Source organism: Calypte anna, chromosome 7 (genome assembly GCF_003957555.1).
Source record: "Calypte anna isolate BGI_N300 chromosome 7, bCalAnn1_v1.p, whole genome shotgun sequence".
NCBI lineage: Eukaryota > Metazoa > Chordata > Aves > Apodiformes > Trochilidae > Calypte > Calypte anna.
The window spans coordinates 6,997,088-7,013,565 of NC_044253.1; the positions used below are offsets into that span (position 1 = coordinate 6,997,088).

Below are 16,478 nucleotides of genomic sequence, written 5' to 3' on the forward strand. Positions count from 1 at the left end.
CTTGGGGTTATAATTTTAGTCTTAATATACTTCATCTTTGTCTACATGAGCAATGCTGTCCAGCAGCACCCATCATTGTCAGCAACTAGTGCTTATGCCAGCATAAACTGTTAAATAAATGTGCCAGAGGCTGCAGATATCTTCCTGGGAGCAAGCTGGTCAAACCCCAAGCATTTCTGGTTGGAAGCTGTGTAGGTACACTGACCTCAGGCATAGCAGTGTCTGACTGTTTGGGCTGATATCCAGACAGCTCAGCTCACAAGCAGCTCCTCTCTGCCTATGCAATCCTTGCAGGTGCGTGCATTAACCTTCAGACCACTCAGAACTTGCATTAAAAATGTAAAAAGTTAGTCAGAAACTAATCCTCCTGAAACAAATGTATTCTAGAGAACATGTCAGAAGCAGGAAAGTTGCTCATTTTTCAGGATAGCAGTCATCTTAATTTATTTCAAGAATAAAGCCAGTTGGATTTATGGCATATGGGAATGAGTCATAGCTAGAGAGAGTGTAGAAAAATGAAAAAAATACCAGATTCTTAGCACCTGCATCCTTCACACAGCACATAAGAAAGGCAATGAGCTGCACTCCACAAACTATATTAAGCTACTCATTTTTAGGTTGCTTTATTGCACGTATACTGCATTCAAATATTCAGACTTCAGAACTAAACAATACAGCATGTCCAGGCATTCTTCTGCTTGAAAACAAAGTGCACTCAAAAATGAGATCTGTTTTGCTACATTCATGCTATATACAGCACCAATTATACCCCAGATAAAACATGTACTACACCAAGAGTAATTGCTGCTACAGATCTCTGATGTACAAAGCAGTATTTCAGTTGTTCAGAAAAAGTCACCCCTCAGAGCAGCAGGGTCATTCTTTTGAGCCACAAGCTCTAGAAACCTGGTTTGCAATTACCAGAAGTTTCCTCAGGGCTCAAGTTCAAAATTATACAGCACACTGGGTAAAAAAATATTGTTCTGAAGGCAGAGGTTTATTCTACCACTCTATTCCTATCTGCAGTGAATAAACAAAATCCAATTTATTTCTATTTGAGCTTGGTCTGCATAAGCCAGACTGAGATGACCCTCATGTGTCTGCTGAAAAACTACATGGCACAAAGCAAAACACTTCTTTCAAAACAAAGAATTATTCCTACTGACCTTAAATACAACTGACTGAGAAAGTAAAGTTTGTAAAGGTCAAGGAATATAAGACAGCTATATTTGTGATAATGTTTATTTTACTGGAACCAATATTAAAAAAGCATATGATTATGTTTTTTATTTGACTTATTAGTTTTGCCTTAAAAATAATTTGATGATAAAATTTGAGGTAACTCATGATGCTGGTAGGAAAAAAATATTGCAAGAGGATTTTCAAATAGAAAATATGCATGAAGCTATAGATTAATTGTGTTTAAACAAAATCTAGTAGTCTTTGCTGGACTCTGGACTCTTTTTTTGTTCCCTGAACTTGAGAAACAGCATCAAGTTTGATGAAAGGTCTACAAACCTAAACTATAAATAAGAAATTATCCAAAACATTAAATTAATTTTGAAGAAAAGGAAATGGAAGGAAAACGTGTATTTAAGATATTCTAGAGGCAGGCAGAGAGCGGGAAGAATTAATTTACCCCCCAGAACCATATTAGAATGGGCAGTAATGGGCAGCAAGAAATCAGGCAAAAGATCAGCAAAGTCAAGAAAAACACTTTAAAGAAAACCTTAACAATATAAAACAATGACTGGGTCATCTTTTGCAGTCTTCAGCAAAAGATTAAGGAAAAATCTCTCAAGAAAGACAAAACCATCTGATCTACTTAGCAGCAAGGCTATGGACCAGAGAGGTCCCCTTCCAGCCCATGAAATCCAATACTGTACAAGAGAGGCATTAAGTAATTTTCTTCTTCAAGAGCCTAACAAAAGATCCTATACTACTGAAGTGGTATAAGGTATTTATTTAAATTTAATTCTACTCTCCTAAACCAGAAAGAATCACTCATTATAACAAATTAGCAATCAATGAAAAACAGATTCACAATTTATCATTTAATGACTCATGAAGAGCTAATCTAATAATGCCAATGTTATGGTGCATTTTCCTATTTCAGTTACTGAATATACCAGTAGGAAATTGAAAGCAAAAGAGAAGACACATTTTTAATTTATAAGTATGGTTTTATACCCTGACCACAATACTGTGTATACTATCACCCAGTGACAACTACATCTGGCAGACAGACAACCAACTGTAGCTCAGTGGAAAATGGGATTATCTTTATTAGCAGGCTCCTAAAAACCAGAATATCCGTTTACTCCTCTGCTTCAAAAAAGAGATTAAGGAGTAATCTAATCTGCAATGTTGATCACCCCACTGTCATTTAAAATTACACTGAAAGATCTAATGCTCTAGAAAACCCTGAGGTTGAGAGAAAAAAATTTTTGCCTGCAGATTACATACAGAAAATTCAGTCAGGAATTCAAAGTTATTGACAAGAAGAATGTGGCTCTAGACCTGCAGGCACTAAGAAGGCCACACACTATGACTGCCCTCTTCCACTTCAATATGTTTATAGATTACAGAAGCAACAACAACTTCAGTTTATTCTTTAGACCTCTCTTCTTGAAGCCAACTTTCTTTCCAGCATCTTGAGAGATGGAACAGAAAGAAAACTTCATTGCTGTTATTAGATAATACAATTAAAACAGACAAATCTCCATAACCATTAATCCAGTATGACTACAAACACTGACAAGCCAAACATGCCCTTGGTAATCCAAATAACAATTCCCAACAATCTCTCAGCTCATCTACTTATTTACAGAACCAAATGGAGAGGAAGGAGGGAGGGGGGAATTTAAAGAAGGGACAGGAAGAAAGGCAAAGATACTGACTCAATAATATAATTAATGAAGATTAAAAATTCTTGAATCCAACAATCCCAAACTTTCTGGGTCATGATAAAGGTGATTTGCAACATGCAGGCCCCTTTATTTCTAAGAGTGGCAGACCAAAGAGAACCACATTTACACTTTTAAATAAATTCAAATTCATGTAAATTTATTCGCCTCAATATTTTGACATGTGCCACTCAATAAAAGCTCTTTAACAAAAAATGCACTTAAAAGGTCAAAAAAGTGTCATACTTACTGGTAATGTACCCATGATGGACCAAGGGTTTTCTTAAACTGAGTGAGACCCACAATGTCGATGTAAATGAGTTCTACAATCTTATCCCCCTGGGTAGGGCAGCCAGACCTGTTACCTACAACCTTCTTCATAATCCTAAACAAAGAAGGAAAATGGAACAGAATTATTTTCCAAATGCCTTGAATAGTTGCTGTAACTCTATTTATACCAATAATTCCTCTTCCCCCAAAAATCTGAACTCTTTATCTTTTCTAAAGCAGGAACCATGTAAGAACATCCAAATGCTAAAGGTGCCCATCATTTAAAGAAATCCTTGGATGTCAGGAAAGTGCAAATTTTCACAAAAAACTCTTCTAGTTTAAAAAAGAGGGTAATATAGTTGGAATGTTTAAAAAGTGTACTTTGTAATTATTTGATATAAATTCTGATTTTTATTGACAGCTTTATACTGTAAGAGCTCTCTATAAAATGATGTCATGTTTGTTACTAGAAAAAAGTATATGTGCTCAAGCTTAGAACAGATGTTTTATGCCTAATGCTGAACTACCATGAAACCAAGAGTGAGGCAGCAATTTGACCTAACATAACAACATCAAAAGTAATGTGTTTAAAGGATTTAAAACTTTATTTTAAAATGAGATACTGGGTGAACAACAGCAGAAACTGAAGAGGAGGACAGAGAATTAGCCTAGTCTCCTCCATTTCCTATTGCAGCTTTTTAAAGCACCTGGTACGTTAAAGAATAAGCTGCTTAGTTTGAATTTTACAACTCTCATTTATGAAGTCTCAGGAGCCTGAAGCTATAATGAAAACACATTATCCTTTTCATAGCACATACACTTAGCTCTTGAAAATAATCTTATCGTCTGTTTGGTGAATTATCACTTCCATTTTATGCTTCAAGAAATTATATACTGTTAATAGAAGCTTCAAGAGTTTACAATTATTTTTTCTTTTTTTTGTATTCCAGTTTCAAGAGTGAAAGTAATCTTCTTACTCCTTGAGCTCGGCCAGTGAAGCTGAAATCCTGATGTCATGGCCCAGTAAGTAGAGAGATGTAATTAAGTCGCTCCACTGGACTAATTCACCAAGTGGGCCACCACTAAATGCATTTTCTGCAATCTTGAATCCAGATTCTTTTGTCAAAAGCCCCAGATGAACAAGGATCTGGAAAGGAAAGTCATATATTAGAGTTACTGGCATTAAACATGCAACTATTATACCACACTGCATTTTTTCTTTCTATTAAATTCCAACTAGAGCCAAAAAAGGAAGCAAAAAATCCCCAATATTCCCACCCCAATAATTTCATTTTGTAATGGATCTCTAGAAAAGTAATTATAAGAATGTTTCTGGATTGTTTTGCACTGTTATCTTCCACCAGATCAGTAATTAAGTAAATACCCAAAATTGTGCAATTCACAAAATAATCTGTAATTCTGAACCAAAATTTGTGGCTCACATTAGTTTATTTGGCTGAATAACCACTTTTATGCTCAAGGAGGATATACTTGCTTATGTAAGACAGGACAGGTAAGGCAGAGTATGCTGCTGTGAACAAGCTATCAAGAACTTGGAAAGACTGTGTGAGTAACAGGATGCTTTCTGAGCCTCTTTGTTGCCACCAGAGGAGAGTTTTCTCTGTAGTTTCTTTTAATCTGTGCTTACCTTTCTAATGAAGCACAAGAGTTGAGTTCAAACACTTTGCTACATGCTTGGACTGCTATTTGAGTGTGAGTACATTCAGTGTCAAGCATAAAAATTCCCTAGCACCAAAACTCTTGTCCCTCACTTTTTAAAAGGAAGCACCATTCAAAAAGCCCCCAATTTTTTAAAAAAAATCTCTTGTAGCTCCCAGAACTGAGCTTGCCATATTAAAATAAAATCACTGTGTGTTTTATATAGCTACCTCAAAGGGCTTTTAAAAACAAAGAATAAGCACTACAGCATCCCACTGAATCTGCCTGCACAGGGCAGCATCACTTTTGTTTATTCATGACTTTATGTATTCTTAGCTATTATATTTCTCTAATAAAAGAAACTGGAGGGCTTATTGAAAGAGAAGAGTTGCTCTTTGACAGAGTGGGCCTGCTCAAGGACTGCAGTACATGATAAACATTAGAGCTGCAACATGGAGCCCAGACCTCATGTGAGGACTAAGATAAGGAGCCGAGCTGCAGCCAGACAGGATAAAGAGGACAGGACTGGCTCCAGGAAGAACAAGGCAGGAAGGGAAACCCATTGCTGTGTTTAAAACTTCTGGCTTTAGCTTAACTAGCTGAAGTAATTAAAAAAAAATAAAAAATAAAAATCAGTCAAAGAAAATAGACTTTTTCACTTCAAGAACCTCAGTCTTTCAGCTGAACTCATTACATGAGGACTAAACTGACCCAATCCCAAGTTGTGGTCAACTCTGATTCTACTCAAATCCAAAACAAAAACGTGCCATTTAGAGTCTCAATTTTGGACAAGGAAGACACAATTGTTTTCTATGACTACATAAAATATCCCATTGTCATCAGCTTGTATAAATTCACAAGTTTTTGCTTTAGGTAAGTCTACATAGTATCCATTTTATCCAAAATCAGAGTGGGTAGAAACCTCTACTCAAAGTCTGACTCACAGAAAGTATGAAATAACTATTTGCAGAACAAACATCTGTTGTAGCAGTAATCTGAAATGATGAAATACTTGAAAAGAAGCACAAACACAAGCCTTTTAGATACATTTGGTAAAAGAGATCACATGACTCAAAGTGGCAGGAATGAAGAATGCTTTCCTTTACCTTTTTTCGTTTTCTCTTCTCCAGATTTTGTTTTTCTGCAAGTGATTTAATTGCTTCAATCCAGGTATCAGCCATCCGTCTGATGCGTAACATCATCCATCTGAATTCCTCATGTCTTGACATCATTTTGTAGAGTTTATCAAAGTTGATACGAATTTCAGCCTTCATTTAAAGCATTGAAAAAACCACAAAACATCAGTCTTCAAATACTGCACTTTCCAGAAGTGAAAAAACTTCTCAAATGTGAACTCTGTGCTTTGCATTCCTCATTTGACAAGAAAGATCCACTCCCACCACTGAAGTCAAGATTTTAGTCCAAATATTTCAGGTATCTTTAAGCAGACATTTCTAAGCCACACAAATTACTCTCATCTTTAATAGTAGTACTTGGTAGCCCTAGAATATGTTTGTAATATTTCACAATGTATTTATTTCTACAATATAAGCTTTGTTTTTGTTTACATGCTTCCAAATTAGGTTGAAGTATCTCCAAAAAACAATATAAAATCAGAACAGTAGCCTGAAGATTCACACATATCATGAACCTTCAAAATATAAGAAACTTTCCTATTATAACATGAAGGAAGAAACATTACTTGAGTATAAATTTTAAAGGAAACAATTTTAAAGCTAGCTTGATCTCAGAACCATTGGTTTTAGAAAATAAAAGACTTTTTATCAAAACTTTAAAGTCCTGTTCATATACAGCCCAGAAATTGTCTTAGAATACTTAAGTGAATACATAGTTAGGCTGTAACAGCTTAGAAAAAACTCTATGCTACAGACTTTTTGAAGGAAAAAAAAATAGGAATAACCAAAAGGTTACTACAAAACTGAAATGAATGTAAGCCTCTTCACTTAAAGCACTTTTAAGGCCCAGATTTATGGAATAATAAAACTGAAAAGTTTCACATATGGTAACTTAACACCAGTCCACTCTGGATTTGTGATTTTTCTCAGTATCTGAGACAATATTTCAAACAATATTTCGTAAATTTAAACACACACCTTTTTTTCTTTTTTTAATGGAACTCAATCACCAAGATTGCAGTGCAGTACAATGAATGGAGAAATTACATGATGAGCTACATACATATAGTCCAGAAGGATCAGAGGTATAAAAATGGTACATTGTAGTCTTGCTGGCATTTATGTGTCACAGCATTCCAGGATCTTTTGCATGAATCTCAATCACTGAATGATTTCACATTTTAACATTGTTCTTACCACTGTCCTTTGATCAGTTTCTTCATTAGGATTTTTTGCTCTCCAAGGTAAACGAGGACACCAGTTTTCAACCTGTAAAATAATCACATGAAAAAACATTATTTATTCTATTCTATTTCAGCTGGTCTACTAAAGTCTTTCACTGCCTTTATATTACAGCTTTCTATGGCTTAAGTAAGGTATCATCTGATTAGTAAGTCACTGCAAGTCTGCTTTTTGCAAGAAATGCTTAAGATGACCTTTTGCAATTCAATACTATTTTAACCTTGCAAATTTGCAACCAGGAGTAGCATTTAGATATTCATTCATGATAATGAATACAGGAGAGAAAACCCTTTCAAGACAGGTCAGTTGTTAAATGCTCTACAGTTTCTCTGACTAGTTCCTAAATGTTTTCAAAAAGTACTAAGTTTTTTGTGCTTCCAGGCCATTTAAAAAAAAAAATGCATATTTTGGAACATTTCCCATCTCCCTAGAATACCTTTATAAAAAGGCAAAGCCTGTGTCTTGGTTTGAGCCCAGGGTAGAACCTGGCAGTCTGACAGAATCTGAGGATCAAAGTTCTACCTTGTAGCAATCTAGACAAAAAGTTGAAAGAAGAAACAAACAAAACCCATCCCATTTGAAGGGTAAAAGTAACTCAGTTATAGCATAAGGAACAATATCCACAAGCAGTAAGAGTTGTAATTCTTAGGGAAAACATCATCAGTGCAAATGCAATACTTCTACTATTGCCAATTAGAAAACAGATAGGGAAGAAACAGCAAAGGATGCAAATGACTGAAAGCTCCCGTGCCCTCCCCTAGGGATACTGCTTCTCCTTCAGAATATTTATTATTAATGTGTGTTAAGAAACTAGACCACTTTAGGGAAGAAGGAATCTCATTGTTGGAGACAAACCCATAAAACCAAAACATAACTGTACTGTAAGAAGGTAGAGACACACAAATTTATAGGCCACCTAAGATATCTTATCAGTACTGATTAAATTCACAACTTCCACAGAATTAGAAGTCAGAGTTGCTCTTAGGGTTCCTCCAGTCACAGACCTGTCAAAGAACTATTTTAGCTTAATCGTGCTGCAGTAAGCCTGAAGCATTAGAGATTAAAAGCTTAAGATCATACCAAATGATTGCCTGGAAGACCAGTCACATGAAAATAAATTAATAGAGATCATAACCTCATCAAAGAGAAGGAATGTATCAAGCTTAGGTTCTTCAGTAGTGTATAGAAGCAATTTGCGTCCTATGACTTAATCTACTCAACATATTTAATAGAACATGTGAAATCAGTAACTTGGATTGATTTTATTTGAAATCAAAATGGTAAAAAACTCTGGCAACTTATTAAAAATTGTAGCAATAAACAATCCTAACTTTTACTAATATGAGTTTTGGAATCACTGGCAGAAAAGAGGTGCAAGCTCCACATTACAAATCATGCACAGTCCCAATCTCCTTTTATTTTAAATACCAAAAATGACTTAGAATTATCCTTAGCATTAAAATTGGTCTATATTAAGATATGACATTTCAAGGACTACTGTACATTCCCCTTTTCTGGCTTTGTGTATTTCAGATTGCACCATCAGGCATCCTAAAGGAATTGAAGATTTTTCAGAGCTGCCAAGGACAGTTAGCAGCATGCCTCACTGACTGAAAAACAAATAGAGTTCTTTTTGATTTTGTTTTTTTTTTTTACTTTTAGAAATATTCCCTCTAGTCTAAATTAAATTACAGCAATTGTAATCACAACTAAACATTTAAGGAGTAGACCCAAAGTAGTATCAGTGTACTCAGCTGGTCTAGCACTCATTTTTCTTTACTGATATTCCCAAAGACTAACTCAGCTCACCAGAGGATTTTTAGCTGCATACTCTTTGAAGTATGCCAATTCTTTTATTATTTCCAGAACTGATAAATGCAGTGGTAAGGATGCATAAACATTCCTTTACAGAAAAAGGAAAGAATTCACTTAATTTTTATTAGCCAATGACTCACAAACCAAGAGCTGTTAGATGGGGGGGCTAATCATTAACAAGAGCACCAAGAAAGCAAAGATCAAGGAAACAAATCTGACATACCATAGGAAGGGGAAAAGAAAAAAAAACCAACCTTATTTAATTGAATATATTGAATGAGGAAGTGGAAATGGAGAGGAAAAATACTGGCTCAAAAAACCCCAGTCAAATTCAGATTAATTACATAGTGAATTCCAGGTATTCTTGGATAAAAAAGATGAGATGTATACATGCCCCCAAATTAGAAAAAATAACACAGCAAAAGCAGCCAAAATGCTAATCCAAATTCCGCTGCTCAAAACATGAGTTAATTTTGTAGATAATTAAAGAATTAACTGGAATTAGTAAATCATGGTTCCAAGAGAAACTGAGAGGAAAATCAGAGTACTATTGGAGTGATGGCAGCAGGCAGAACACTAAGCAGTGTGGTTTCACATTGCACAATGTAAAATTAAGGTCTACAGCAGTACAAAGCCTCAGTAAATACTGCTTAAAATTCACATAAGGAAACATTACTCACTATTTCTATGTCAGAATTAAAAGTTTGCACTAACTCAGCTGAGCAGCAAAATGTCCTTTGTGCCCTTCTCCATTTCGCCTCATGCAATGATACTCAGTAGTGCAGAGTACATCTGCTGCAAATCATTTAAATAACCATATTGTTGGCCTTTTTCAAGGCAACAATTTTATGTTTTTTCTTTGGCTTTGTCATCACCTGGTCAGTTCAAACTGAGCACTTAAGTATTGCCTGTCCAGAAAATGCAATCTCTCACCTTTAAGCTTAGGCACTAGCTCTAATTGCAGCTTTTGTCAGAACCTATGGTTTGATGAGAAGTTCAGATGACCTGAAAAGTATGTGGGTGATTTTGCTTGTTTGTTTGCTTTTTAATGAACTAAATATTGACACTTCAAGTCACTTCAGGGTTTCTCATACGGAACAGTACAAGGGTGTCCATAACTAAACAGGAAATCTAAGTGGTTAAGTAAATTTCCCGATTGCTTTTCATGACCCAAATATGGCCCAAAAGAGTAATTCTAGTTATAGTCATCACTTCTGAACAAGCTCTGCAGATGTTCTTCTTGGAATCAGACTATTAACCACTGCCTGGGAACTTCTTTGAAAACAAAGATGGGTGCTATAGTTATTGAAAAATGCAGAAGGATGCTCGTGAAATTATCTTTTTTCCAGCAAACAGCAGGGATAGTTTAGTTCTTTTTTCTCAGACTTATTGATGTAAGTACAAGTCAGCACTTCTCTGACTCACTCAGAAAGTACTAAATTCCAACTATAGAAAGAAATGTAAGGAATGTCTAAAGCTGCTCAGATTGATTTGAGTGGAGGCTTTCAAACTTCTTCTTGTGTGACCAATAAGTACCAACAGTGATGAAAGCTCTGTGAAAAGACCTGGTGCCTGTAAACTTGGTTTTCTCCTCTTGCTTCCAAATCTCCTAAAAAAAGCCTAACAGCTTTCATTGAAACTACCAGGGACAAGATGAAGATAGGACAGAGAATGTGGGGAGAAGAACCAAGGACTTGGTTTTGCAACACATTTTCTGGAAGCTCCTAATACAGAACAGGGTGATGGTGGGGGGTGAAACCTGCTCTAGTTGGTAACTCATAAAAAAAAAGTGGACAGCATAAAAGAGTAACTTCTGGGCTAAGAATATTTATGATTATATAACATACAAAATAGGAAAAAGCTTGCATGTATACATATGAATATGTCTATAAATGGATATGCACACAGTTAGAAACAGGAAAATTATACTATACATGTCATTGGAAATGATGAACAGATTATATCACTGAAGTGGGTCTAGATGAAGTCACCATCAGAAATGCACAAATAATTCAGCTTTGTATTTATTTAGGTACAGAAAATCCATCTGCATCAAGCCATAAGTTTGAGCAAGGGGAAAGAGGACGGTGGTGGTGTTTGGATCCTTTACTTCTCCTTGTTTATGTGTCTACTTTAATCATTTAAGATGTAACACAGAAATCATCTCTGAAGAAGGAATCAGAAATCCTCAAGCCCTTTTCCAGGAAACCTTCCTCTCACTGGGTTAGCCTCACTTCTTTCTCTAGCTTATTCTCTCCATAGCAATCAACTCATAACAGTCACACACATGATTTAATAGGAAGGATTCTGCCCACATTCAGAATTGCAGGAAATCCTTTATGCTTTCAGAGAGACATATTGGGAGTTTTAATAAAGCAGAAGCTGAAAGTTCTCCCTCTACACACCTGGGATAATCTTCATTTTGGACTCTTCCAAAGAGCAGGTGCAGCCCTTCTATAGGGAAACAAAAGCAACTTGTTTGCACATCAGGTGAACAGGGTTATTGCTCAGTATAATTCTATTCATGGTGAAGTGCTGCTATTAAGTATCCTATGTCAGTATCAGAGTGGGAAATAAAAAAACATTGCTGCAATATCTGCTGAAAGAAGGCTCATCTTTAAATTTAATTTGCAGCATGAACTCAGGCAGAGAACTCAATGTTCACTTAGAAAATACATTTGAGAATTTCATGTGAAGGAACTGCTCCCATTGGGAAGGTGACTTTTGCAACTCCTCTAGAAGCTGTAATACCTCTATTTAATTTAGCATTCCTTCAGTGATAAGAAATAACATTGAGGGTGCTACAAAATCCACAGCATGCAAGATGACTGCCTGCCTGTTCAGTGAAATGGAGGAGTGTACAGGTAACTCTGGATATGGTTGTTTTCAAAGGCAATCCCTAATACTGTGTGTTGGGTACCCACAACCCCACTGACACTGCAACATGAAATTTTATGCATGACCATCAATCAACAAATGGTCTCTTAACTAAATGCATTAATGTGGACTAAATTTGATTCCTCTCTTACCTTAGCACCTACAAGAAAGAACAACAAGAGAGAAAAATACTGATCCTGGTTTAAAGTGACTGAGGTAGAAAAAAATAACTGAGCCCTAGTTGCCCAAATCCAGGCCAATACACTAATGGATGATTTTGGGGCCAAAGTACTGACTATTATTAGCATTTCAGTCTCTTAGGGACACATGTATTTACATTTCAGACAACAATACTATTTTTGTAAATTTTCTCAGTAATTGTGTAGAATTCAAAGCAGCTGGTTTGATATTTAATTCTAATGAAGAAATGCAAATCATTAACCCATCTCACTGTTAGAAACTGGCTTACACGTGCAGTGGAAGTTGTGGAAAGCAAGTAAAACCACCAGTAAAGCAGCAAACCCACAAGGATTTAGGGAACCTATATAATTGCAGTTCCCCGGTGTTTTCACAGAAATGTGTTTGAGACTACAGTTTGCATCCTGTAAACAAACTCACATTCAAAATCACCTTCAGTTTGTATTCTTCTGCTTCATCTCCCAAAGCTAAAGAAGAAGAAAACTAAACCATCTATTCTGTTTCCATCAAGTGTGCAGGGCTGAAAATGAGAATTCTCCCTAGTGCAAAAGCCACAGGAGTCTCACTGACTGCTCAGTTTTAGTCTTTTGAAGTACTGGATCCACTTCCAAGATGGGTACCAAAAATTACACTTGTACTTGACAGGCAAGCTGGAGATCCAAAGCCTGGGATTTTAATGAGATCTGCCCAGCTCCTGCAGGCACAGCAGCAGACAGGCAGCAACTGTGTGGCAGGCAGTTCTCCTGAAGAAAGCATATATCTAGATGAAGAAAAGGAGTAATAAGACCCCTCCACTTCCTTCATATTTTATTTTCTTTTTTTAAGCTGTGAATCTGTGTGCAAAATTCATTTTCTAGAAGATATTTTTTAAAGCTTCATTCTTCAGCTGCAACCTGACATTTTGCTGTGAAATGTATTTTTGTACTGTCTAGAAATTCATTTTTTCATCCCTCTCCCCAGAGGCAATGCTATCCGTGAAAATTGTAACTGTGCCAGTGACATTACAGTGTTAAACAACTGGCTTTTTCATCACTAAATGCTAAGTTTAAAAGGAAGTAACTCTTCTCAATAGGCAAGTCTGTATCACAGTTAAAAGGAAACAAGTCCTAACTATCCAGAAATCTTAAGAGTTAGCTTAACTTGGTTTTTAATTTTTGCTACTTCTAATCCCTGTCTGGCTCTGTTATGCAAGACCATGTAAGTCTGTTTTTGCTATTCAAGTAATTTCTGTCTCCTCCAGTTTTTCAAAGCCTTTAGCACAGTGTTAGGAGGACTGCACACAGTTGCATATCACTCACCAGGAGTGATCCGGTGCCTGCAGCAAAACAGCAAGACAGAAGTGCAACAATCCTTGAAACTTCCATCTGCAAGTCTGAACAGGGGACAGCTTTAAATAAAAAACATAAGCCTGGATGTCTTGGACTGCTTTCTTGCTTTCATTCTGCTGCCACAGCCACCTGCCATTCTGCTGAAACAGGCAAGACAGAAAAAGTGGAGGTGTTCAGGCAGCTGTTCTTATGCTCCTGCTCCCATCCAAAGCAAAGCAAAGCAAAGGAGGCAGAACTGCTAAATTTGCACTGTGCAGGTGTTGCAGAAGAGATGACTTGGGGCTGCCTGGATTTTGACTGTGCTCTTTCTATTTGGCAGAAAATGCAAAAACATAGAAATTCAGTAGAAATGTAATGAGGGCAAATGACAGATATTCATCGACTGGCTTTTAACCCAAGCTTTGTTTCTAAACCTTTTGGATAAACTGTGAGCAAGTTGCTTTGCATCTCTGTGGTTCTGACCCAGATTACACACCAATATGCAGTATTTCAGGCTCCATTGTTTACAAGTTTGAAATTGCATTACAAAGAGTGTAACATGTAACACCCTAGCTGGTTCCAGAAGAAAAAAGTAGATCCCAGGAGTAGGAAAGAGCACAGGCATCTCTCACACTAGATTGTAGAGGTGATTTTAAGAACAAAAATAGCTAAAGCAACAATTCGATGCCTATTCTTTCTTTTCAAACTGAGGTTGTGCATAATTTAATACATATATTGCCTTTTCAAACAAATCATGTACATAACCATCTTACTCCCATATTATAACCTTAAAGTTAAAAAAATAATCTTAGCAGTAACATCCCTTCCAGTACCCTAATGCATTTAATATTTTAAATCAGCAGTTTTAACTCAAGAGCTCTCTAGACACATTTATCATTCAGCTGTGCAACCATACTAGGAACTGTCAGCTCTTCATCACTGTCCACTTTGACAAATTACTCTCACAACAGCATTTCCAAGTTATCCTCAGAAGCCAACACACCTCATAAATCCACATCATTGTAGTGTTATTAGAATTTCATTTCATGCTTGCATTCGCAAACATTTTAGGCTTTCGACCTCTGCTGCTGGGCATTAATCATGGAATTAATCATAGGATTAAGAATGCCAAATTTAAACTCAAGGTTAATTACATACTCACCCAATATTGGTTTTACATTCTGCCATGGGAGAATACTTCAAAAGTACAGGACAGTTGTCTGAAGTTCCCAAATATCCACCTAGCCTAATTGTGCTGTTTCTCCATTATAAAATGAGAAGTTGCCCAAATTCAGTATTGATACTTGAAAGAAAAATCCAATCCCTAGACCCTTGGAAAAAACAGCATTTGGCCTCTATAAATCTGATTGCATTTGCCATGAGATCAAACCAAAAGATCAATTATGAGAAAACTAACAGCATCAACTGAATTTTTAAAACTAATGATCAGAGAAGATTGTCACACTAAATACTGGGATTTCAAAGAAGTACCAAATGATAAATGCCATTTAAAGATATTAGATTGTTCCACTCAATTGACACATATCTTAATTTTTGAAATACATCTGCATTAAAAACATGAAGCACCACTTGGCTGACAGATGATTATGAACCTATACGTCCAGCTTCTGTGATAAATAACAGCATATATCTTTTTCTTCTCCAGCTTTATAGCTGATAAATAAACCAAAGCAGGTAATAGCAATGGAATGAGTCAAATTTGTAATTTAACACAACATTTTTTATTTCTTTACATACATGTTTTGGGTATGGATTTAACTAACACTGCTGCTTCAAGATATGCCCTCAAAAGTTTACTAACAGTCAAATGAATAAATGAACAGAAACTTACTTTCATTACAACTGAATTACTAATAGACTGCTTTACCATTTGAGTCTCTGATGATTTGCAATCCCAGCCACCCCTCCCCAATCCTCCAGAAACTACAGAATTAGTATTGGCTGCCAAATCTGAAGCCAAATTGGCTCTTGCAGTTCTTTGCAAGTAGTAAGCCACTAGTTCCATCAGCTGCTATGAATTATCAAAATTTTCATTTATAACCATTAGATTTCTCAAGGCTAGGAACACTTGGAGGACTTACGAATAACAGCAACACCCTTCATAATAATTCTGTTGAAGTAACTTGTTCCTCTTTACAGAATTTTTCTGAACAAAGTTGTCATTTCTTTTGAGAATAGTTTGCAGTTACCAAAACATCCAGCCACTATGATGTTACCCTTCTGCAGATTAAAAGGCTACTGACCTCACTGAGGTAAATAAAAAAGGAGCACGTGGATCCATCTACACCGTAACTTGCGTAACAGGGATCTGATCGCCACATATCTTTCATCCACTGCAACAGAACAGAAATGCAGCCTGTTAGGTTTAAGTGCCATGTAATAACTCTATACTATTTCACAATGAACTCAGGAGAGGAAAAGCTGCAAGTGACTATATCCAACCAGATAAAAATCATAAAGAAAGGAATTTTATTCATATTTTGTAGTATACTGCATCTCTGAATTCAGCGACAGTGGGGAAGTAACCACACACTAGAGGTGAGCACAGTTTATTCAAGCTGGGAGCCAGACAAGCAGAGACAATGTCAAAAGGAGAATATAAAAAGGATGCAGACATATGGGTGTGGCTGGAATTGACTCCATAGCCTCCCCTCCACCCCCACGTTACACTTGCTCTGGAATTTAACAGATCATTTCAGTTACCAAAATTGAAATCTGCCCGATTCTGCCAAGAATCTGCCATTTTTGCAGATACAAGTAATTAATTTAAAGTCACATTTTAGTATTCAAATAATGTATTACATGGTCACTATGCAGCCAGTTTATAAAAATGGATCAAAACACAGACCAGAGATTTAAGACTGTTTTTAAAATACTAATGCCTAAGAATTTTATTTAGAGAAAAAAGGCAACAAATTCACATTTACTTTGGCACTTGTTTCCCCTTTCAAAAATAAATTGTAATACTTGATAATGATATGTAAAAGTCAATAATTTTTACTTCTCTCCTCGACTTCTAGAACACTATCCTTACACTTGAAATCTAT

General features: G+C 36.1%; 1 protein-coding gene across 1 annotated transcript in view; it reads right to left on the minus strand.

Annotated features, from left to right (window-relative positions):
- The window catches only part of MGAT5 (alpha-1,6-mannosylglycoprotein 6-beta-N-acetylglucosaminyltransferase), a 114,051-nt gene that overhangs the window by 33,693 nt on the left and 63,880 nt on the right, over positions 1 to 16,478 (minus strand). The window contains exons 5-9 of the mRNA XM_030454480.1: positions 15,675 to 15,764; positions 7,169 to 7,240; positions 5,942 to 6,103; positions 4,154 to 4,323; positions 3,157 to 3,291 (exon numbers count right to left, since the gene is read on the minus strand). Of these exons, the coding sequence (XP_030310340.1) occupies positions 3,157 to 3,291; positions 4,154 to 4,323; positions 5,942 to 6,103; positions 7,169 to 7,240; positions 15,675 to 15,764 (629 nt within the window). The remainder of the gene's footprint in view (positions 1 to 3,156; positions 3,292 to 4,153; positions 4,324 to 5,941; positions 6,104 to 7,168; positions 7,241 to 15,674; positions 15,765 to 16,478) is intronic.